The following is a 23,064-nucleotide window of genomic DNA, read 5'->3' as shown; positions in this document are numbered from 1 at the left end:
TTACAGTTCTTATATTGTTACGAACTGGTATATTAATACTATATAAGTAGAAGACAATATGAGAGCTCAAAATATTCACGGTCTTTGATTTAGTTAATTCAACTTCTAGAAACCCATATATGCATCCATTTACCAAAACCATTATTAGCTCCTGAAAAAGCAGAGACTGCCTATTCATCACTGTATCCCCTAAATCTAGGCGGACTAAGAAGGCAGTCTCCTTTAACACAACTGTCTGGATGTGACATAGAAATACAGCTGGTCACCAGAGTCCTCACATGTAATGATGCCAAAGAGCCAAAGGCAAGAGCAACACCAGCCACGGTGCCAGAAGGACACCCAGGCGCTCAGTGATTGCAAAGTGGCTGACTGGGACTTCCAAGATTCAATACAGCTCAACTACCCATTTGGGAATGTGGCCAAACAATATACAGCACCAGATTCTTCAAGAATGTCACACGCATGAAAGATGAAAAACAACTCCTTTTCACTGATCTGTCCTGAAATGGCAGCAGTTACTAAACCAGTATGAAAAAACCAAACCTCAGAAAAATATACTAAAGGAAGTCCATATCCTTGGAAAATGTCACCAGAAGCCAAAGAGAGTAGTGAGGTTAACACAGGTTCTTATGAGGACTTGCTGTAGGTAGCCTTTCAGGCAGGCAGCTGGTAACAAACTGAGACTAGCAGCAAAAATTGCAGTTCGGGTTCTATTTGACTTCCTAAGCAGAAAGTCAACAAGGTGCCCCCAGAGGGGACTGAGATGATCACTCTTTGAAAGTGAATTTGGTCACAGTTGGGTACATGATTGAGGGGACCAAGGAGCCAAGTTATAATAATCCCTGGACTGGAACGTAACTGAAGAATTTCTCAGCAGGAGAGAAAAGTTGTCTAAATGAAGGTTAACAAAATGGAGGCCTAAGGAGAACACGCTGTAGGGATTTCAATCCCCAGCTGAACATGTGTCCCTGCCAGAAGGCAAAGATCTTCAATTCCTTCTGTGACACTGTCAGTGCTTCACATTTAGAGCTCCAAAAGCAGAACTCAGAACAAAATGGAAGCTCAATTAAAAAGTTCCCACTATTCTGCACTGGTTGTTCACTAGTAAGTAGCCTCTGTCTATCCAGACTGAGAGGGGGATCAAATGGGCTCCAAACAAAATTCCTCAGGCTGTGGGAATTCCTAAAGGATATGGTTACAAAGCCTCAGGGGACAAGTTTAAGACACCTGTGATGATATGGTATTATTATTTTTTAATGCCTAACTCCCTGAAGACTTTTATGGAGATAAGAAATTTGGGGGGTGGGGTGGGGGGAAGCATATATTTTACTAAAAAACTGAAAGAGTTCAACTATATTGCCAGGCTTACTAAACTTAAAAGAAAATGATAAAATGATCATATATAGTCTACTCATTTATTACAGAGAAAAGGAAAGAAACATAAATCCACCATGTAGAACCTGGCATAATAAGTTATTATATGTTGCATACCTACCAAATGCCAGGTACTTTTTTTTTTAAACCATATCTAATTATTATAACAACCCTGAAAGCTAGGTTTTATTAACTCTGTAGTATAGATAAGGAAGATGAGACTCAGAAATTGCAAGTCACTTAAAGTTATCAAGAGGAGCTAAGATTAAAAACCAGGTCTTTCTGATTCTAATGCCTATAGTGTTGCTACTCTACTACAAAAATTATAGGGATGTGATACACAATTATTAACATTTTTAAAAGCTTATAACAGTGCTGTTCTTAATAATGATAAATCATAAATAACTTAGATAACCAATAATAAAGGATTGATTTAAGTACTGCACATCTATACAGTGAAAACAGTAATTTCTTTTAGAAGAATAACCACAAACATTTTTAGAGAACCTCCCAGATAACAGGCTCTGAACTCAGTGCTTCACACAAATTATCTTTTCAAATCTTCATAAGAGTCCTATGGAGGTGTGTTCTTTTACAGTTCTATCATGGACACGAGGAAAGAGAATCTTACAGAAGCTAGGTACCGTGCTCAGTTTCACAGATTGAAAGCAGGAATTAAACCCAGGACTATCTGATTTACAGTCTCAGCTCTTAAATTCTTACTATACTATCACCTAAATTAGTTAAGAATATGGAGAAGACATTCTAAGGGAAGAAAAAACAAGTTCCAAAATATTATGTACAGGATGATCCTATTTGAATTAAAAAAAAACTTTATTGAGACATAATTCTTATTACCATAAAATTCACACTTATTAGGTGTACAATTTTCTGTACCAAAAAAAAAAAAAAAATCAATTTCCAGTCTCACTTTACAAGCACCATGTGCCATTCTTCAAAGCCAGCCAGCTAGAAAAGTGGGGAAACTAGTATGCAAAAACAGGAAGACAGTCTGCTCAAAAGGGAGAGGCCAGACATCATTACCTGTTTCACCTGTAGCCCATGACTCCAAATCCTTTCCAGTAGGTCACAAAGACTGGCAATCAAGGTGTTCTCTTCCACCCCTGTAATGTTCACTTCCCCATGTCCTAGTTCCACAGCCTCTCGCCCCATTTTCTCCACCAGCATCCTCTTGGTCTATAAGAAATCAGTCGGTAAGATTAGACACCCACAAGTTAGCCAGATCACATTCAACTAGACAGGCTTGTGGCCACCTGCCAGGTAACATCTGTTGGGTTGACAGGAAGACCCACAGGTAAAGAGTGTATTTATTTTTCACCGTATCAGTCAGGTTATATAGTAAAGTGCCTTCTTTAAAGAAGATAAAAAACACAAAAATCACTGACTGTGGACATGTGATTTCAACACTCTGGATTCATTTTTTTACTTATGAGATGAAAAGAGTTGAATAAAACCCTTTGGTCATGCTCATCTCAGACATTCTCTGATTCTCATTGCCTAATTGACCTTTTAAACAAATCTTTAAAAGCATTTAATCCTAGAAATATATCTGAAGTACCTGCCAAGGGGATAAAAAGTTGAGGAGTAATTTACTTTTAGGTAAAAAATTTTCATGTGCTCACTGTAAAACAAAAACCATGCTATGCTGTATAATGATAACTGCAGGTTTCACTACTATGTGCCAGGCACTGTACTAAGTATAGTAACATTATCTCAGTTAAGCCAAATAGCTCTGTACGAAGTTATTATTTTTCACAATTTATTGATAATGAAATTGAGGTCAGAGAACTTAAGTAACTTGCCCAAATTCACACAGCAAAGTAGTAGCAGATCTGGTCTTTGAATCTAAAGCTGCCTGAATCTTGAATCCAAGTTCGTAAGGAAGATTTAATCGTGTTATAAATGTGTGACATATAAAAATCTGAGCAAGGAAAAAATCACCCCATACTCTACCTTGCAGAGCAACAACTCAACACTTCGGCATACTTCTTTTCCAGTGCTACTATTTTTAACATTTTTATTGTGAAATATATCTCATGTACATATACACATATGTGTTTATGTGACTGTATACTATTAGACTAACATGACCTAAGGTTAAGAAAAAAAATAATGTCCATCTATACCTTTGAAGAACCCCACGTGCCTTCTCCAATCACCTTCCCACTCTAGAAGTGATCACTGTCCTGACACACAATAAAACTACAGAAAAGCAAGGAAATGATTAACAGTGTAGTTTATTTTATTTTTTCACTCAACTTTATGTCTGTGAAATTCATCCACACTGAACAGATCTGTTGTGTAATTTAAAATATGTTAAGATGATAAATCTCATGCTGAGTTCTTAGCACACACACAAAAAAAAACAATTGCAAAAGAATATAAGGAAATTTTTGGAAGTGACAGACATCCTGTTTGTGCTAGTGGTATCACCAGTGTATGCATATGGATATATGTATACCTATGGCCAATTTGTGTTGCTATATATTGGCAGAAACCAATATCGTAAAGCAATTATTCTCCATTTAAAAATAAATAAATTTTTAAAAAATTTTAAATCACCTATAGATACTCCGAAAAAAAAAAAGATCAAGATGTATACAAAAATGTGTGCCATTTTTTATATATCAATTACACCTCAGTAAAATACTTTTAAAAAATTACTATTCTTGTAGAATGGCAAAAAACATGCCAACAGCAAACAAACCGAATAACACACTTTGGGGTCTGACACAGAGTAGGTACTCAGTGAATTCTTTTGATTCTAGACACATGAGATCAGTGTCATCAGATTACATTAGGGGGCAAAAATATTTGCATATGTATAAAATGAATCTGTTGACAATTTAACTACACTAAAACTAATGATTTTAAGTAACACAAGATATCTAAAATTAAAAACTACCACTGTCTCTCAGCTTTAAAGAATACATATTAAATTTTTATCAAGCAAACTATGCTTGCTCTCAATGTTACATTTTATGTAAAACAAATACATCTAATTCCAAGTTAACAGGATCTTAACATTAGTACTATCTCATATTAACAATATTTTAAAAATCAAGAGTAGAATGGTCAGAGCTAAGCCTTGATCTCACCTTGGCTGCCAACGAAAACACACATTCAGAAGAGTCCAAAGCTCACCTTGTTGCGGCATTCCTTCAGCAGACCTTCCACAAACTTCCAGTTGGTCTGGGCAATCACTGACGGGGAGAGGTTGGACAATTTGGGCTGGCGGATGGTGCTGCCCATATTCCTGGCTTCCTGGATGTACTTCTAAAGCAAAAGGAAAAATCAAAGACTGTGCCCATGCATATAAATCACAGGCAACCAGTACAGATGGGTGCCTGAAGAGGGCACTATCACCTTCACTATTTTACTGCCTCATTCTTGGGCTCACGGCAAAGTTTAAAAAGCAACACTTGTATCTTAGGGAAAACTAAGAGAACAGGGTGAATTAATTCTGCTTTTTCTGACATAAAGCATTCCATGAGTGCTGGAATTATCTTGGCTTTAATGATACAAAAGGTAAAAAACACACAGCTGCGACATGTATGAGTGTGCAAACTCTTATGTGTGAACAAACCAACTCAAATCTCAGAGTACTATTGAGAAAAATCATTTTCCCCACCAAGTTGGGAGGAATTTAATCCCTCTGGCTCATATCAAAGATATCCATCTTTGCTAAAATGTTGTAACGTTGTCTCTGACTTTTTGTGACCCCATGGACAACAGCATGCCAAGCTCCCCTGTTCTTCACTATCTCCTGGAATTTGCTCAGATACATATCCACTGAGTCAGTGACGCTAATCATCTCATCGTCTGCTTCTCCCTTTACCTTTTACCTTTAATCTTTCCCAGCATCAGGGTCTTTTCCAGTGAGTCCACTCCTTGCATCAAGTGGCCAAAGCAGTGGGGCTTCAGCATGAGTCCTTCCAATGAATATTCAGGGCTGACTTCCTTTAGGATTGACTGGTCTGATCTCCTAGCTGTCCAAGGGGCTCTCAAGAGTCTTCTCCAACACCACCATTTGAAAGCATCAATTCTTCAACACTCAGTCTTCCTTATGGTCCAACAATCACATTAGTACACTACTACTGGAAAAACCACAGCTTTGACTAGATGGACCTTTGTTGGCAAAGTGATGTCTCTGCTTTTTAACATGCTATCTAGGTTTGTCATGGCTTTTCTTCCAAGGAGTAAGTGTCTTTTAATTTCATGGCTGCAGTCACCACCTGCAGTGATTTGGGAGCCCAAGAAAATAAAATCTGTCACTGCTTCCACTTTTTCCCCATCTATTTGCGATGAAGTGATAGGACCAGATGCCATGATCTTAGTTTTTTAAATGTTGAGTTTTAAGTCAGCTTTTAATGTGGTCCACTGGAGAAGAGAATGGCAAACCACTTCAGTATACTTGCCTTGAGAACTCCATGAACAGTATGAAAAGGCAAAATGATAGGATACTGAATGAGGAACTCCCCAGGTTGGTAGGTGCCCAATATGCTATTGGAGATCAGTGGAGAAATAACTCCAGAAAGAATGAAGGGATGGAACCAAAGCAAACACAACACCCAGTTGTGAATGGGACTGGTGATGGAAGCAGGGTTCGATGCTGTAAAGAGCAATATTGCATACGAACCTGGAATGTTAGGTCCATGAATCAAGGCAAATTGGAAGTGGTCAAACAGGAGATGGCAAGAGTGAACACTAACATTTTAGGAATCAGCAAGCTAAAATGGACTGGAATGGGTGAATTTAACTCAGATGACCATTATATCTACTACTGTGGGCAAGAATCCCTTAGAAGAAATGGAGTAGCCATCATAGTCAACTAAAGAGTCTGAAATGCAGTACTTGGATGCAATCGCAAAAATGACAGAATGATCTCTGCTTGTTTCCAAGGCAAATCATTCAATATCACGGTAATCCAAGTCTAAGCCCTGACCAGTAACGCTGAAGAAGCTGAAGTTGAATAGTTCTATGAAGACATACAAGACCTTCTAGAACTAACACCCAAAAAAGATGTCCTTTTCATTATAGGGGACTGGAATGCAAAAGTAGGAAGTCAAGAAACACCTGGAGTAACAGGCAAATTTGGCCTTGGAGTACAGAATGAAGCAGGGCAAAGGCTAATAGAGTTTTGCCAACAGAATGCATTGGTCGTAGCAAACACTCTCTTCCAACAACACAAGAGAAGACTCTACACATGGACATCACCAGATGGTCGACACCGAAATCAGATTGATTATATTCTTTGCAGCCAAAGATGGAGACACTCTACACAGTCAGCAAAAACAAGACCAGGGGCTAACTGTGCCTCAGATCATGAACTCCTTATTCCCAAATTCACTGAAATTGAAGAAAGTGGAGAAAACCATTAGACCATTCAGGTATGACCTAAATCAAATCCCTTATGACGATACAGTGGAAGTGAGAAATAGATTTAAGGGACTAGATCTGATAGAGTGCCTGATGAACTATGGACAGAGGTTCGTGACACTGTACAGGAGAAGGGAATCAAGATCATCCCCAAGAAAAAGAAATACAAAAAAGCAAAATGGCTGTCTGAGGAGGCCTTACAAATAGCTGTGAAAAGAAGAGAAGCAAAAAGCAAAGGAGAAAAGGAAAGATATACCTATTTGAATGCAGAGTTCCAAAGAATAGCATGGAGAGATAAGAAAGCCTTCCTCACTGATCAATGCAAAGAAATAGAGGAAAACAACAGAATGTCAAAGACTAGAGATCTCTTCAAGAAAATTAGAGATACCAGGGGAACATTTCATGCAAAGATGGGCTCAATAAAGGACAGAAATGGTATGGACCTAACAGAAGCAGAAGATATTAAGAAGAGATGGCAAGAATACACAGAAGAACTGTACAAAAAAGATCTTCACAACCCAGATAATCATGATGGTGTGATCACTCACCGAGAGCCAGACATCTTGGAATGTGAAGTCAAGTGGGCCTTAGGAAGCATCACCACGAACAAAGCTAGTGGAGGTGATGGAATTCCAGTTGAGCTATTTCAAATCCTGAAAGATGATGCTGTGAAAGTGCTGCACTCAATATGCCAGCAAATTTGGAAAACTCAGCAGTGGCCACAGGACTGGAAAAGGTCAGTCTTCATTCCAATCCCAAAGAAAGGCAATGCCAAAGAATGCTCAAACTACCGCACAATTGTACTCATCTCACACGCTAGTAAAGTCATGCTCAAAATTCTCCAAGCCAAGCTTCAGCAATACGTGAACCAAGAACTTCCAGATGTTCAAGCTAGTTTTAGAAAAGGCAGAGGCACCAGAGATCAAATTACCAACATCCGCTGAATCATGGAAAAAGCAAAAGAGTTCCAGAAAAACATCTATTTCTGCTTTATTGACTATGCCAAAGCCTTTGACTCTGTGGATCACAATAAACTGTGGAAAATTCTTCCAAGAGATGGGAATACCAGACCACCTGACCTGCCTCTTGAGAAACTTATATGCAATGCAGGTCAGGAAGCAATAGTTAGAACTGGACATGGAACAACAGACTGGTTCCAAATAGGAAAAGGAGTACGTCAAGGTTGTATATTGTCACCCTGCTTATTTAACTTCTATGCAGAGTACATCACGAGAAATGCTGGGCTGGAAGAGGCACAAGGGAATCAAGATTACTAGGAGAAATATCTATTGAAATATCTACCTCAGATATGCAGATGACACCACCCTTATGGCAGAAAGTGAAGAGGAACTAAAAAGCTCTTGATGAAAGTGAAAGAGGAGAGTGAAAAAGTTGGCTTAAGGCTCAACATTCAGAAAACAAAGATCATGGCATCTGGTCCCATCACTTCATGGGAAATAGATGGGGAAACAGTGGAAACAGTGTCAGACTTTATTTTTTTGGGCTCCAAAATCACTGCGGATGCTGATTGCAGCCATGAAATTAAAAGACGCTTACTCCTTGGAAGGAAAGTTATGACCAACCTAGATTGCATATTTAAAAGCAGAGATTACTTTGTCAACAAAGGTCCGTCTAGTCAAGGCTATGGTTTTTCCCGTGGTCATGTATGGATGTGAGAGTTGGACTGTGAAGAAAGCAGACTGCCGAAGAATTGATGCTTTTGAACTGTGCTGTTGGAGAAGACTTTTGAGAGTCCCTTGGACTGCAAGGAGATCCAACCAGTCCATCCTAAAGGAGATCAGTCCTGGGTGTTCATTGGAAGGACTGATGCTAAAGCGGAAACTCCAATACTTTGGCCACCGCATGGGAAGCATTGACTCACTGGAAAAAACTGATGCTGGGAGGGATTGGGGGCAGGAGGAGAAGGGGATGACAGAGAATGAGATGGCTGGATGGCATCACCGACTCGATGGACATGAGTTTGAGTGTACTCCGGGAGTTGGTGACAGACAGGGAGGCCTGGCGTGCTACGATTCATGGAGTCACAAAGAGTCGGACACGACTGAGCGAGTGAACCGAACTGAACTCTGTCACTTTCATCAAGAGGCTCTTTAGTTCCTCTTCACTTTCTGCCATTAGAGGAGCATCATCTGCATATCTGAGGTTGCTGTTATTTCTCCTGGCAATCATGATTCCAGCTTGTGATTCACCCATTCCAGCATCTCGCATGAAGTACTCTTGCACGTGTGCACACTCAAAACAACTGCATTTTCTGCTTTTCTATAATTTGCTGATGATTCCCCACATTCTGTGTTTTAACACAGAACCCACATCAATGCAATAAACTGTAAACTGACACCTTCTCGGTACCCCAGTTTCACAACCAACATTTGTACCCAACTTCTTTCTTGCCCATGTTTATTCCAGAAGTACAATTCTGTCCATTTTACCTTCTGGCCCCTCATTCTGCCCCTATTACGAACCCTCAAGATTAGGCTTCAATTACTATCACCTGCACTACTGCTATCTGCTTCCTAACTTGCTAGCTACCTCCATTACCTCCTGCTTCCAAAATATGCTGCCCACAGTCTCCTTTACACAATCCACCACCACACACTTTGGGTCCTGCCAGCTCCTCTATTTGCAATGCTCATCTTTGTTCCTAACAATCCTATCATCCTCAAGACTAAAACAGATACTAGTTCCCCTAAGTAGTCTTGTTTGAGATTATCCCAGACAGAATGGAACTCTAATTTCTCTAATCAGTAATCAAACACTGGCATGCCTCCCATACAGATCTTTCAAAAGACTCTTCTACTAAAGACAGTTGCATACCTGCCTTTGCTCCCTTAATAAACTGGCATTCCCTGCAGGCTATTTCCTTGTCATTTTTATATTTCAAAGTGTTTACTACAGTGATTTTGACCAAGAAAACGTGCTCAATAAACCCTGTTGAAAGAAATATTATGGAGCTTAGGTGGAAGACCTAGAGGAGACTTTAAATTTAACATCCACACCCTACACCCATTATGCCATCCTCACAAAAACACTAAGTGCAACTGTACCCTATAAACCAGCAGTTAAAATGATCATACTTTGCAATTTTAATTTATTTATTTAAAAAACAGCAAAAGCAAAATATTTTCCCATCCACTGAGGTGCTAGACACATATGAAAATAATATGCTTTACTTGACTTTGTATAAAATGCAAAATCCAGGGTCTTTTCTTAAAGAGAAGTTGCTGAAATAGGTTTCTGAAGCTTAAGCTCCATTTTCATAACTTCATTGCAACTCAGTAAGGCAGGGTCTGCAACTTGAGGTTTAGAACTAGAAACTTTACCGGGAACAGGTTATAGCAGTGCTGAGAAACTCTGCTTACAAGCAATGAGGACTCAGGTCAATTCAAGAATCCTCAATCCCCAGGCACCTGATAATAATATTCCCTTGGCTCCTCTGAGAAAAAAGTCAAGATTACCTCTTTAAATTAAGATGAAGAAAAAAAAATAGGTAAAAAAGGCTTCTCCTCCCCAGGTTCAGAGATTTACAGCATTAAGGCAAGTTCAGCTTTTCCTCCATCTCACTCTAACAAATTAACTTCTTTTCTATCATACTAGACACACACAAAAGCCTCAAGAATTTTCAAAGGAGTTTTTCCAAGTTGCAGGATCTTATCTCCTGATGTTCCTGTTACCCTACTCACTCTCCCTACACCTGGGAGAAAGTGAGTATCATGAATGAGTGACTACTGAAATAATAGTGAAAGGCTTTCTTCCAAGTACTTGGAGCATCACTAAACACAAGTGGAAGTCTGGCTCAGGGAGAGGATGCACGTGGTTAGTGGCTGCTGCCACTTGTGAACCACTGTATATCCTAGATTTGTCACAAGCCAGGCCCATATCAGGTGTCAGGAACTAATACCCTTCATTATTAACCCTTCCCTGTGGGAAGGATGTTTGAATCAGATCTGAGACCAAGGACATAAGAAAGAGAAGGAGGGTACAGCACGGTTACAGGGTCATTTCTTTTTTTTTTTATTTTTTATTGGAGGCTATTTTACAATATTATATTGGTTGGTTTTGCCATACACTGACATGAATCCGCCCCGGGTGTACATGAGTTCCCCCTCCTGAACCCCCCTCCCACCTCCCTCCTCCCTTTATCCTCCCTCCGGGTCATCCCCGCACACCAGCCCCGAGCATCCTGTAACATGCATCGACCTACAGGGTCATTTCTTATCATTCTCAAAGTGTCTTACCTCTCTCTGGTCATTGTCTAAACGCAGGTGTTCTGTGTGTTGCTTCTGCCGGTCTTTACGCCTCCACTGGGCAGGAGCATTCCTTTTTGTCCACCTGACAGAATCAAAGCAGACAATTAAGAATATTCTGCTAAGAAAGTAAGGTCAACTTATAGGAGAAAACTTAAACATCTAGGGACCAATGGGAAGCTACCAAGAAGTCACCAGAGGTAGCTCAGAAACCTTGATATAAGGGCAGCTTAAAGATCAGTGACTGGGCAATAAAGAGATATCTTTCCAGGAAACCGAGACGTTCTCTCTCTTGAAACATCTACAGAAACTTCACCTGCAGATCCAAAACTATTTTCACTCATCTCTGCCTGGACTTCGATAAACTTATCTCCAAAAGTTAACAAAGAAAGAACAATCCTTATAAGAAAATCTCGGCCCAGATATTTGTACAAAAATAAGGAAATCTTTATGCTTCATATATGAAAATATGAGTGCCAATATTCCCATATGAAATATGCAATTCTCTATGTAACATATTTGAAACAGGACCATCCATTCTCTATGTATCACATATGAACATCTCTGCTCAAATTTTCCTAAAGGAAGTATTGAACATTATGTGTATCACACAGGAAATCCTGGGTGCCAATTTCCCCACATGCAATCTGGAATTCTGTATATTTAAGATATCTATCAAATTCTCTGTACCAATTTTACTACATAAAATATGGAATTCTGTATTCAGATACGAAAATCATTGTGACATTATTACTCTATTAAAAACAGAATTCTCTATATGTTACATATGAAAATCTCAATGCTGGTTTTACTACATGAAATGTTGAATTTTTTGTATTTCACTTTATTAAAATCTGTATGCAGAAAAAAAAAAAGAAAGAAAGAACAATCCTGCTAAGTTACTGAGTTTCAGGTCAGATTCCAATTATTTCAACCACCACTTACTCTACTCCACCACTTACAGTGCTAGCTAGGTGCTGTCTGGGTCCAGTTATGAGATTTGCAGATGATTTCAACCCATCTGCAGTCTGGCCTTTTACAGGTCCTGATACATGGAGCTATCCCAATTTGCACAGTGGAGATGGGAGCTGATGATGCTCTGTCACCTGTTTCCTTGTTTAAACAAGTGAACAACGACAGTTTGTATCTTCTCCACATTTGCTTTACAGAAGTCAAGGTCTTCTGGAAATGACAGTCTAGGTCCAGATACTATACTACCACTGTGACCTGGGAGCTGGACCAGGGAATCTCTGGGGTTGACTCACTTGTTGCTGGCTGGCCCAGTGGAAAGCACGTCAGACTGCAGCTTAGGGAAGAAGCCTGGCTCATACTTCCCTTGTCCAATCTTCATGTCAAGTAAATGGGGGTGAACCGCAGTATGATCAATTTTTGCCAGTCGCAGCTCAATTGCTTTCTCTGGATAAGAATGAAAAAGAAAAGTCCAGTACTTTAAAAAATGTACCAAATTCTGGGCCATAAAACAAGTCTCAATAAATCTGAAATAACTTGAATCAGACAAAGTTAAGTCCTGTGACCAACAACAATCGTTAATACCTTAAAACTAAATAACACATTTCTAAATAAACCAGCGATCAAAAAAGGAAATAAAGTATTCTGAGTTGAATAAAAAGGAAAACACAAGATACCAAAATTTGTGGAACTTCATTCTTTGAAAAAGAATTTCCAAGATTCCATCTAAATGTCACGTTTCAAAGAATCTCTAAAAAGTCGCCGTTAGCTATGTTTTTACCATTTTCCAATCAAACTGACTCAAGAAACTGAGATGTCCATGCAGAATGAGATGAGGCAGCTGAGCTACTCTAGGCTAGAAACCTGAAGCCAGCGGGAAGAACCCTGAATGAGCATTATTGGAGTATGTATCTCAGGAATATACCAATGGCATTACTGCTGGGAACAGAGTGTGCAGTTGCTCGGAGGGTCTTTGATACTCATTTTTCTGAAATGAGTCACAGAAATGAGGGTTCGTTAGCTCTCCTTCCATATTCCAAACCCCACATTCTAACAAGACCACAAGAATTCATATCGTGGCCACAAATGAGACCAGCGTAATTCATATCAGTAATTGGTATCCAACAAATGGATTACAGATGGACTGAGGACTGACTGCCTCAACCTCTGGGCAGGAGAACAAGGCCTCAAGTCACTACAGCCTCTCATTTTAGTCTCCAGTATAAACAGATTCCTCCCTTTAGCCCCACAATGTTACATTAAGTCGCTTCAGTTGTGTCCGACTCTGTGACTCTATGGACTACAGCTTGCCAAGCTCCTCTGTCCATGGGATTCTCCAGGCAAGAATACTGGAGTGGGTTGCCATTTCCTCCTCCAGGGGATCTTCCTGACACAGGGATCAAACCCGCATCTTTTATGCCTCCTGTATTAGCAGGCAGGTTCTTTACCATTAGTGCCACCTGGGAAGCCCTCTGAAACCACAGAGCTATCTACAAAAGCAGACTCCTGCTCTGGACGCTCTTGGCTGCAGAAACAGACACACACCCAGGCAGGCCAGCTCTGCACACAGCGCCAAGGCCACACATGTGCAGGCATGCAATCCCTGCTCCATGGGGGACCAGCCTGACCAGCTCTAATGGGCAGACCTGGAGAACACTTCAGGATGTGGGTCTCCTGGGGACAGGACATGCATCCTGACCAAGCAGGCCCAAATTCAAGGCTTCCTGGCCTTAAATGGTAGACCTGGACTCTCAAAGCCATACATAAATATTGTCATTTTCAAGTGTAACACAACATGCAAAGATTGGGAAGTCCTACTTTAAAGTGATGGTTTACGAGATCACTTTGCTCCCTAGGACCAAAGCTTTAGGCAGAGTTCTGGAATCTGAAACTGATGTGGTCTAGGAGACAAAGATGACTATGTCAGAGTACTCCACTTGCATGGGCAACATGTCCTCAAGTCTTGGCCAAGAGGACCATCATCTTAATGAAAGGCCTAGAGCATGAGCTAAAAGATAAAGTCAGAAGGCTACCAAGCATAATGTTGAGGAAGCCAGGACAATGTCCAAACTGTCACCAATTGTATCTTCAAAACCTAAAAAGATGCCTGGCACATTCATTCATTCATTTAGTAAATACTTGGTGAGCACTTACCATACACTGGGCATGAAGTATTTATGTTTAATAAATGAACAAACAAAACATACCAATAAGCTACAAGGACAATGAATATCACTCACAGAAGTGAGCACAATACTTAATTTAATTGACACCTCAGGCTGAGACTATTCTCTACCTAAACTGATCCAGACAGAATCTCTGTTAACAAAAAGGTATACTCCACCATGCAAGTAGCAAATAACTTTTAACATCTATATGTTCTAGGTACAATGCTAGAGGACTGGGATGACAATGAGTAAATACTGTCTCAGATCTTAAATTGCTCCCTGATAATGAAACCTCAGAACAGAGATTATAAAGGGGAGGCAAGAACAAGCCACCACAGAGCTTAGCGAAGAAATCAACTCAGCCTGAGAGCATCAGAGAAGGCTTCAGAGGAAGAGAAACATCAGCTGGATTTCTGTTAGCAGCTTACTTACCCATAACTCACTCACCCATTCTTTCTTGCTAACAGAATCTCAATACAGTTTGGGCTAACATTACACCAGGTCAATACGCACTTTCATAGCCTCCCTTGCACTTAACGGTAGTCACATAATATGCTTTTATGAGACAACAGAAACTGTTGGGAATTTCTGGGAAAGCTTTTGCTTTCTGATATAAGAGGGACAATACAGCTGGCATCAACTTTCCCCTTTGCCCTGAATTTGAACATAGAAGGCCTCTTGTAACAACGAGGCAATAAGCATGAATATAATAAAAGTCAACATGTTAAGAATATCGGACTGAAAAGATAGAATTTCATTTCCTGATTACATTGCTAAGCAGCCGAACAACCACCAATTCTTCCCTTCTTGATAATTTGAGAACAATAGCCCCCATTTATTTAATGCCCTGCTAATTAGATTTTCTAGTACTTACAGCAGGACCCATTCTTAACTGACACAGTGTTAAAGGATGAGAAAAAGTTTGCCAGGCAAAAAAGATAAAGGAAAGCATTGCAGGCAATGGGAACAACTTATGCAAAAGCAGAAAACAAGACAAAGAAGCTGGCATGTTTAGGAATAAGGACATGTCACTGATACAATCCAAAAGGCTAGAAAGCTAGCAACAAGGAGGCCTCACTTGCTTCATCCACAGTGGTACACTTCTGGTACATGGATGTGCGCAGAGTAGGTGTCCGAACATTCAACAGCCTGATCTTGTCTACTCGAGAGTCAAACACCCGGAGCACAGGATCTTTATCATCATCGTCATGACACATGATTTTGTTGTCAATGAAAGAAGCAAACATCTGAGTCTCCAAGAATCTTGACAGGAAAGGCAGGTAGGGCTCAGGCTGATCTGACAGAAAAGATGCCTGGTGGGACCAAAAGGAAACAGAGAGTCATCGAGAAGGAAGCTTCCCAGGTCTTTATAAAAAGCAAAGCGCAAAACCTCTTCATCATTTTAAAAAATTTATATATTTCAGATATCCTAAAACTTTGACACACTGGCCTAAACTTACTCAGGTAACCTACTGTGGCGATCAACGTTTCCAGAAGCCTAATGTTCAACCTGCATGTACATCTTTGCCTAAAAGAGCTCTGACTGAAGGTAAATCACCTGATAGCAATAACCAGCACTCTGCTCTAAAGCAACCAAACATTTTACCAACATCAGAAGGACCAAGAACTTGTTTCCAGCATGTTTTATGGAAGAAAAACTCATCTTCAGTCACATCTTTAAAGAGAGTCTGGCATGTTCTCATTTCTTACCACCTCCCCAGAAGGACTATATTAATACTTACTTTATCAAAATTTTGCATCTGCTCCCTGTTGGTAAACCAGGACTCTTTATCCTGGCTGGGCTGAATGACAAACACCTCATAATCTGCAAACATCTGAGTGAAACGATTTGCAAAAACTTCCCGGATCTGAATGTTTAGCTGGTAAATCCTGAGTTCTTCTTCATCACACTGAACTTTGAGATCCTTATTGCTGCTGGGGTCTTCACGCACTTCCAGCTACAAAAACAAAACAAAACAGTTGAGCACACCCAAGTTTTTCTTTTTATCCCACAGAAAGGCAACTCATCCTTTTTTCCCCACAAGAGTCATTTACTTTGTAGCAAATGGAGGAAAAACAAAAGAGAAAAAATGGGGGAAAAAAAAAGAAAGGAATTCTGACATGAAGAAGAGATAAATGAGGGTGTTCCACTTGCAGGAATACAGCAACTCAATGAAAGTGGAGAAAACTCATTACAGGCAGAGAAATAGCAATAGAAGAAAAGGCACTAGTTATCTCAAGGGTCAGGAAAGAAGGAATTTGGGAAGGCAATGAGAAAATGATAATGCAAAGCACCAAGGTCAGACTCTCGTTCTCCCTTCATCTTTCTCCCCCATATTAACGTTCCCTTCATCCCTAAAAATTTTTCCTTACTGGTCTCTTTTAACCTTTCTAATCTCTCTAAATATTTCTCTGCTCTTCTTTAACTGGCCATTATTTTTCTTTTTTAATATCTGTGCTACTAACAAATGAGGAAAATGATATGTTTCACACTGCACTAAAAAAAAAAAAGCCCAACAAAATGATTACCCTATTTTGTTTATATGTAATTTAAGAAAGTGATATAACAGTGAGAATGGAGAGGGTGAAGAGGTGAGTAAACAACTATGGAAAGCAGACAGTCTCATCAAAGTCAGGCAATGGAAAGCTAATACATCCCCGGGAAGAGCAGAGGACTGGACTTCAAGAGGACCAGTTTCTAACTTCAAGTCAACCACAGAGAGGCATTCAATCTTCAGCAGGACACTCAGGCTCTCTGAGTCAACAACCCCCGCTCTATGTGCTCTTGATATTCACACGGCAATGGATCTGAAAGAGGTCCAAACGCAGACTGCCACCATCATCCCTCCAAATCTCTCTGCTGCAGCGTTTAGAGAATGACAGCAGTTTCCCCTTGATGTCCAAGTGAAAAGCTACCCAAATTTAGATTCAAGTAGCATTCACATCGGAGAAGGCAATGGCAAGCCACTCCAGTACTATTGCCTAGAAAATCCCATGGACGGAGGAGCCTGGTAGGCTGCAGTCCGTGGGGTCGCTAAGGGTCGGACACGACTGAGCGACTTCACTTTCACTTTTCACTTTCACACATTGGAGAAGGAAATGGCAACCCACTCCAGTGTTCTTGCCTGGAGAATCCCAGGGACGGGGGAGCCTGGTGGGCTTCCGTCTGTGGGGTCACACAGAGTCGGACACGACTGAAGTGACTCAGCAGCAGCAGCAGCAGCATTCACATAGGATCATGTTTGCCAGAGCCAAATCCAGAGTCTCCCACACAGAGTGTCTTTTCACTACTCACAGGTATGCACTGCCCTGAACTAGGTTCTTTCTTATTCTATACTTTATTTCACCAGGTCATCGCCTTAGCTCAGACCCATATACAGCATCTTACCTTCTCCAGGCTCACCCCAGTCCTCTTGACCAAGGCCTGCAGGCGGGCGATAGTTTCATTCTCCTTGAGGAACTCATAGGAATGTAAAGGGGAGCCTGCGATGTTTCCATTCCTCTTGTCAGAGACGAGCTCAGAGGCCCGGAGCCTCTTCAGCTTGGAAGCACTCTCGCTACAGTGAAGGTTTCCTTCAGGGGGAATGCCAAATGCCATGAGAATCTCAGAGACTTCCTGGACAAACTCCAATTTGTTGGGAAACTGAGGCAAGTCCTCTGGTAACTCAATGAAGTGGTTGTCAATGTCCACAAAGCAGAGGTTAGCCTGGTAGTCAAAACAGGAGGAGGACTGTGAACAACTCCAGAGTTATTAGTGGAATAATGAACAAGAGAGGAAAGAGCACACACATCTGCAATGGGCATAAATTAGGTGTGGCATAAAGATGGGGTAGAAAGAGGTTGACCTGAGTTCCAATCCTGCCCTGATGCTTTCCAGTCTTGGGATCTTGGGAAAGTTATGAAACTCTGTTTCCTCAGTTATAAAATGAAGATAAAAATACTTATCTTAGTGATAAGGATTATAAAAGAACATAGGATGCTTAGCATCTAGCACCAAATTCTCTCATAGTAAATGCTCACAGACTATTTGTTGAACTCACAAATTCTTACAACAGTAGAAAGAATACTAGGAGAGTATCAGAAAGTCTCGGTCCCAGACCTGACTCTGTCACTATCTCCCTATATGGCCCTGAGCATGCCAGTATTCCTTTCTGAGCCTCATTCTTGATTTGTAAGATCTGGTGGCTGGTCTTGATTTCTGTGCTTTCTTCTGGCTTTAAGACTCCTTCTGAGAGTATACAGAGAGACAGTACTTTCATACACTGCTGGGGAGGTAGGTAATCTGGATAAACAAAAAACAACCTGGCAATAGTTATCCTTATTTTACAGACAAACTGACATAGAGAGGTTAAGTAACTTGTCCAAAGTCACACAGCTAGTAAGTAGTACAGCTGGGATTTGAACTCGGGATGGCAACCCACTCCGGGGTTCTTGCCTGGAGAATCCCAGGGATGGGGGAGCCTGGTGGGCTTCCGTCTATGGGGTCAAACAGAGTCGGACACGACTAAAGTGACTTAGCAGCAGCAGCAGCAGCCTGACTTCAGTTGTACCCTCGAGCTCTTAACCATCCACTCTTCTCCTGAGAGGCCTTAATACATTTCTTGTTCAGTTTAACTTAAATATTTCATAGTTCTCATCCCTGTTGGAATTTTCGAGTAATGCAGCTATAAATTAGAAAAGTCTTCTATCTTTGTATATTTATCTTATAACCATGAACCTGTTGTAGCCAAGACAATTGTCATTTGCTTCACTGCAGAGCATTACTATGTGCTTAATTAAGCATTTGTTATAACAAGGATAAAGAGACAACCAACATCAAGGATTCAGGACAGTGTTAGTATACAATAAACGTCAACTGACACTTATTATCACTGTGGAATATAAAATTTCAGTAAATGAATATACACACAAGTTCACACTGCTGCTGCTGCTGCTGCTGCTAAGTCACTTCAGTCGTGTCCGACTCTGTGTGACCCCAAAGACGGCAGCCCACCAGGCTCCCCGGTCCCTGGGATTCTCCAGGCAAGAACACTGGAATGGGTTGCCATTTCCTTCTCCAATGTGTGAAAGTGAAAAGTGAAAGTGAAGTCGCTCAGTCATGTCTGACTCGTAGCAACCCCATGGACTACAGCCTACCAGGCTCCTCTGTCCATGGGATTTTCCAGGCAAGAGTACTGGAGTAGCTTGCCATTGCCTTCTCCGAAGTATACACTATATATTATTAAATAGGAAAACTCCATAATGAAAAGATGCTAATAATCCCCACATTTGTAAATTTAATGTAAAATGGTTTTAAATACCAGAAAGATTTTTACTGTTTTGAAGGGCATATCTGATGAACTGACTCTTATCTAAAAAAATAAAAGAAAAAAATAGCCAAGAAAATTCTGGGCCACACTTATGGCAGAAAGTGAAGAATAATTAAAGAGCCTCTTGATGAAAGTGAAAGAGGAGAGTGAAAATGTTGGTTTAAAACTCAACATTCAGAAAACTAAGATCATGGCATCTGATTCCATCACTTTATGGCAAATAGATGGGGAAACAATGGAAACAGTGACAGACTTTCTTTTCTTGGGCTCCAAAATCACTGCAGATGGTGACTGCAGTCATGAAATTAAAAGATGCTTGCTCCTTGGAAGATAAGTTATGACCAACCTAGACAGCATATTAAAAAGCAGAGACATTACTTTGCCAACAAAGGTCCGTCTAGTCAAAGCTATGGTTTTTCCAGTAGTCATGTATGGATGTAAGAGTTGGACTATAAAGAAAGCTGAGTGCTGAAGAATTGATACTTCTGAACTGTAGTGTTGGAGAAGACTCTTGAGAGTCCCTTGGACAGCAAGGAGATCCAACCAGTCAACCCTAAAGAAAATCAGTCCTGAATATTCACTGGAAGGACTGATGCTGAAGCTGAAGCTCCAGTACTTTGGCCACCTGATGCGAAGAGCTGACTCATTTGAAAAGACCCTGATGCTCGGAATGATTGAAGGTAGGAGAAGGGACAACAGAGGAAGAGATGGTTGGATGGCATCACCTACTCAATGGATATGAATTTGAGCAAGCTCCAGCAGTTGATGATGGACAGGGAAGCCTGGCATGCTGCAGTCCATGGGGTCACAAAGAGTCGGACACAACTGTGCAACTGAACTGAACTGCCTTGCTGGATTCTAATACAAATGTAAAACAACAATCTGTTGGAAAAGAATAGTCTTGAACAGACCAATCTATTGTGGATGGATCATTCAATAAATGTTTTGGGGACAAACGGACATTTAGAAATGTTAAAAGTATAATACCATACTCAAAAATAAATTTGAGATAGAATGAAGATTTAAATATAAATAAAGCCACTTAATGTCATAAAAAAGAATTTCTACCTTTTAGAGACACATATGAAATATATGATGACATAATAATGGTGTGTGAGATTTGCTTCAAAATAATCCAGTAGGATTCATCCAGTAGCGTAAATGGGGAAAGGGTGGAGGATACAGAAAGACGAATGGCCATGAGCTGATGATTATTGTGCAATGATGGATATCTTAGCCTCTCTATTTTTACATATGTTCAACATTTTCCATAACAAAAAGTGAAAAAACAAAAACGTTCACAAAAGTATTACAAGAAAATATAAATGATTATTACTATTAAGCCTTAGGGTAGAGAGTTGGGCTTTTTAAACTTTGATTTGGTGGTGGTGATGGTGGTTTAGTTGCTAAGTCGTGTCCGACTCTTGTGACCCCATGGACTAAAGCCCACCAGGCTCCTCTGTCCATGGGATTTTCCAGGCAAGAATACTGGAGTGGGTTGCCATTTCCTTCTCCAGAGGATCTTTCTGACCCAGGAATCAAATCCAGGTCTCCTGCACTGCAGACAGATTCTTTACCAACTGAGCTATGACGGAAGCTTTAAACATTATACAAGGTTAAAAACCTTGTATAAATACTGCCATTAAAAAAATTAAAAAATAATCTGGGAAATGATAATTGTCATATATAACATGTAAAAGATTAATATTCAAAGAAATTACTGACATAAAGCTAATTCAGCCAGCTGGAAAATGGTTATGAAAGGCAAACAGAAGAAGTTTCTGTTAATTTCAAATATATGAAAAGATGTTCAGTTTCACTAATAAACCAAGAAATGCAAACAAAATATTTTTTACCTACTAGGTTAGCAAAAATGTCAAAGATTTACAGTGTCCAATGCTGGCAAAGTTACTGGGAAACAAACACTATTACTGGGAATGTGAGTTGACAACTTTCTGGGAACAATCTTAAAGACATTATCTTTTTTAACCAATCCAACTGGGCTTCCCTGGTGGCTCAGAGGTTAACGCGTCTGCCTCCAATGTGGGAGACCTGGGTTCGATCCCTGGGTCGGGAAAATCCCCTGGAGAAGGAAATGGTAACCCACTCCAGTATTCTTGACTGGAGAATCCCATGGACGGAGAAGTCTGGTACTACAGTCCACGGGGTCGCATAGAGTCGGACACAACTGAGCAACGGGACGGAACGGAACCCAAAAACTAGAAATTACAAATATTTTTATCTACCAATGTACTTCTCCCCAACCTACACAGTTTCACCCCCAGATAATCACTATCCTGAATTCTATGTTTGTTATCTTTTTGCGTTTTAGCATTTATCACATATGTATATATGCCTTTACATTTTTTGCTTGTTTTTAAATTTTGTAAAAAGATCATTGTTCTTTAAGTAGTCTTGTGGTACTACTTTTCTTCACTCAACATTAAGTTACTAACAATCAGTCATTTTGTTTTATGTAACTACCCATTATTCATTTTCACTCTTACACAATATTCCACTGTGTGTATATACAACGATTTATCAATCTTCTCATCAAAAGGCCTTCAACTAGCTGTGTATTGCTTTTACACTGTTATACATGTTTTCTTGGACACATGTGCAAGATCTTCTCTTGGTTATATCCTAGGAGTGAAACTGCTATTTCATAAGGTATGCAAATGTTCAATTTTACAATATAAGTCCTAGCTGCTTTCCAAAGTGGTTATAACAATTTACATTTCTGCCAACAATCTAAAGTGATCCTACTAATAATCCAAGTATTTCCCAAAACTTGGTATTATCAGATTTCTTAATATACCCACTTGAGTTCAGTTTAGTCTTTCAGTCGTGTCCAACTCTTTGCAATCCCATGGACTGCAGCACACCAGGCTTCCCTGTCCATCACCAACTCCCACAGCTTGCTAAAACTCATGTCCATCAAGTCAGCAATGCCATCCAACCATCCCATCCTCTGTTGTGCCCTTCTCCTGCCTTCAATTTTTCCCAGCATCAGGGTCTTTTCCAATAAGTCAGTTCTTCGCATCAGGTGGCCAAAGTATTGGAGCTTCAGCATCAGTCCTTCCAATGAATATTTAGGATTGACTTCCTTTAGGATTTTAGGGTTTGACCTCTTTGCAGTCCAAGGGGCTCTCGAGTCTTCTCCAGCACCATAGTTCAAAAACATCCATCCTTTGGCGCTCAGCTTTTTTTATAGTTCAAATCTCACATCCATACATGACTACTGGAAAAACCATATCTTTGACTAGATGGACCTTTTTCGGTAATGTCTCTGCTTTTTAATATGCTGCCTAGGTTGGTCACAACTTTTCTTCCAAGGAGCATCTTTTAATTTCATGGCTTCAGTCACCATATGCAGTGATTTCAGAGCACAATAAAGTCGGATACTGTTTCCATTGTTTCCACTTGAGTGGGTACATTTAATTTACACTTTCCTGATTACAAGAAATGTGTATTTTTTATGCAATCCCTCTTCATATGTTTAGCCCATTTATCTATTGGGTTGCTCATCTTCTTACCGATTTGCAAGAGTTCTTTATAATCTCCTGATGCTAACTCTTC

General features: G+C 40.2%; 1 protein-coding gene across 1 annotated transcript in view; it reads right to left on the bottom strand.

The window, feature by feature from the left end:
* Positions 1 to 23,064, bottom strand: part of DENND5A (DENN domain containing 5A) — a 99,889-nt gene that overhangs the window by 17,272 nt on the left and 59,553 nt on the right. Inside the window, exons 6-12 of the mRNA XM_055423404.2 lie at positions 17,565 to 17,882; positions 15,919 to 16,134; positions 15,255 to 15,489; positions 12,305 to 12,455; positions 11,031 to 11,124; positions 4,540 to 4,671; positions 2,419 to 2,571 (exon numbers count right to left, since the gene is read on the bottom strand). Coding sequence (XP_055279379.1) covers positions 2,419 to 2,571; positions 4,540 to 4,671; positions 11,031 to 11,124; positions 12,305 to 12,455; positions 15,255 to 15,489; positions 15,919 to 16,134; positions 17,565 to 17,882 — 1,299 coding nt within the window. The remainder of the gene's footprint in view (positions 1 to 2,418; positions 2,572 to 4,539; positions 4,672 to 11,030; positions 11,125 to 12,304; positions 12,456 to 15,254; positions 15,490 to 15,918; positions 16,135 to 17,564; positions 17,883 to 23,064) is intronic.

Source organism: Moschus berezovskii, chromosome 14 (assembly GCF_049115385.1).
Source record: "Moschus berezovskii isolate FMDL1 chromosome 14, NW_MosBer_1.0, whole genome shotgun sequence".
Classification (NCBI taxonomy): domain Eukaryota; kingdom Metazoa; phylum Chordata; class Mammalia; order Artiodactyla; family Moschidae; genus Moschus; species Moschus berezovskii.
This window is presented reverse-complemented; position numbering and strand designations above follow the sequence as displayed.